Genomic DNA, 1,721 nt, shown 5'->3' with positions numbered 1-1,721 from the left:
CCCAACTTTGGGAAACACTGAACTAGACTACAATCTTTTTTATGCAACCTTTATCTGATTATTAATAAATCTGATCAGATGTTCTTCAAAGTGACCTCAGTCTGATTGGTCAGGTCTCAGTGAAGTTACGGGTCAGTCCAGATGTTGATGCAGAACAGAGTTATTACTCATGCATTTAATGTTTTCACAATTCTTTTTTTTATTTATTTAAGGGATGCTGAGGTCATAAACAAAGAATATTAGTCTCACCTGAGTGTCAGAAAACTGTTTTGTGATCAGTGTGAGTGAGGATCATAACATTACTCTAATAATGATTTACTCTGRAGATTTTCCTGCCAGCAGTTTAATAATCAATCTTTAAAGTGAAGCCTTTGAATTTCCCTTGTACAGATAAGCTTCAGAACCAATTGGACCTCCTGAACCCCTCAGTGCTTCACCTGTCAGGCTGTAATTACTACAGATTAGTAGTTGATCCCAGTATAAAGTGCTGCAGCTGATGTTGTGCTCAGCTTCATTATGGAGCATGTGTGAGACAATAGCTGAGTCTCCTGCTGGTTCTGATGGAAATTTACCACAGAACCGCACCTCCTGCCACCTCCCACCACCTCTGTGTGACTACACACACAAGTTTCTCCCAGCTCACAGGATGGAGCTCGGCTCACTAACAAAATCACCTGCAAATTAMTTAAACTGTGACTTTTTAAGTTTCCTCCAGCTGAATGAAGCTGCTGAGAGTTCATCAGAACACACCGAACTGGACCCGAACTCTTACCTCCTCCGTGCATCTGACAGAGATAAGGAAACCTCCAGACGTTGCCCAGACCCACAGCATATGAGACACAGGCCAGTATAAACTGCGTGGGGTTCTCCCAGTTCTCCCGTCCATCTTTCTCCATGTCTGCCCTCAGAACCAGGATCACAGCAGCAGCAGCGCAGCTCGGTCAGCATCGGGTTTGAGCGTCTGAGCTCCGCGGGCTGGAGGAGGTTCTGATGCAGGAGGAGTGGACTGTGGTTCTGTTGGCTGATAAAACCCCACCTCCAGTCCGCCAGCCTCTGTGGGGTCCTGGGGTTCTGTTCAGAGTTCAGACCAGGTTTYAGGTTTTTTTTATGTCTGGAGAACAAATGTAGCTTCATGTAAAATAAAATCAAAAACATTAAAAGTTAGATGGAAATTACAAAAGTGAAGCTGCTGCCAATCATCCTGTGGAGGGCGGGGCTAAGAGAAGAATATGAATATTTAAATGAAGCTGCGTTCAMATGGAAAAATACCAACTTCAGTTTTAAAAACCCGCTGTACCAGACTTTATTTTGGGAGAAACATATAGTTCACACTTGTTTTAGGAGCTTGAGGGGTCCCTGAAAACATTGATCATTAAATGCACCCAAGGGCATGATCACCAACTTAAAAGTGGGGGGTCGCACCCCCTCCTGCCCCCCACCATTTTTTTTTAAGTTTGTTGCTTCAGGACAATAAAACACTGATATTTTTTATATTGTGCAAATAAAGAACGAACAAACAATACACACAGAAGTTTTATTTTAACAACAAAAAACATATTGTAGCCATGAGGGGTTTGGTGGTCACTGAACAGCATTTTTAATTGATCTCAAAGTTCCACACATGAACTGAAATCTTTAAAATCTCTCAGCTGAGAAATAAAATCATTTTAAGGCAGACGTCTGAAAAATAAAATGTTTAATTTAATTTAATTTAATTTAAT

General features: G+C 41.4%; 1 protein-coding gene across 1 annotated transcript in view; it reads right to left on the bottom strand.

The window, feature by feature from the left end:
- The window catches only part of slc6a20 (solute carrier family 6 member 20), a 23,780-nt gene extending 22,786 nt beyond the window's left edge, over positions 1–994 (bottom strand). The window contains exon 1 of the mRNA XM_014026974.1: positions 773–994. Coding sequence (XP_013882428.1) covers positions 773–896 — 124 coding nt within the window. The 5' untranslated portion in view covers positions 897–994. The remainder of the gene's footprint in view (positions 1–772) is intronic.
- Between the last annotated feature and the right edge of the window lie 727 nt (positions 995–1,721).

This window comes from Austrofundulus limnaeus, unplaced genomic scaffold (assembly GCF_001266775.1).
Source record: "Austrofundulus limnaeus strain Quisiro unplaced genomic scaffold, Austrofundulus_limnaeus-1.0 Scaffold605, whole genome shotgun sequence".
NCBI lineage: Eukaryota > Metazoa > Chordata > Actinopteri > Cyprinodontiformes > Rivulidae > Austrofundulus > Austrofundulus limnaeus.
The sequence above is the reverse complement of the archived record's forward strand: the minus strand, read 5'-3'. Positions and strand labels throughout refer to the sequence as shown.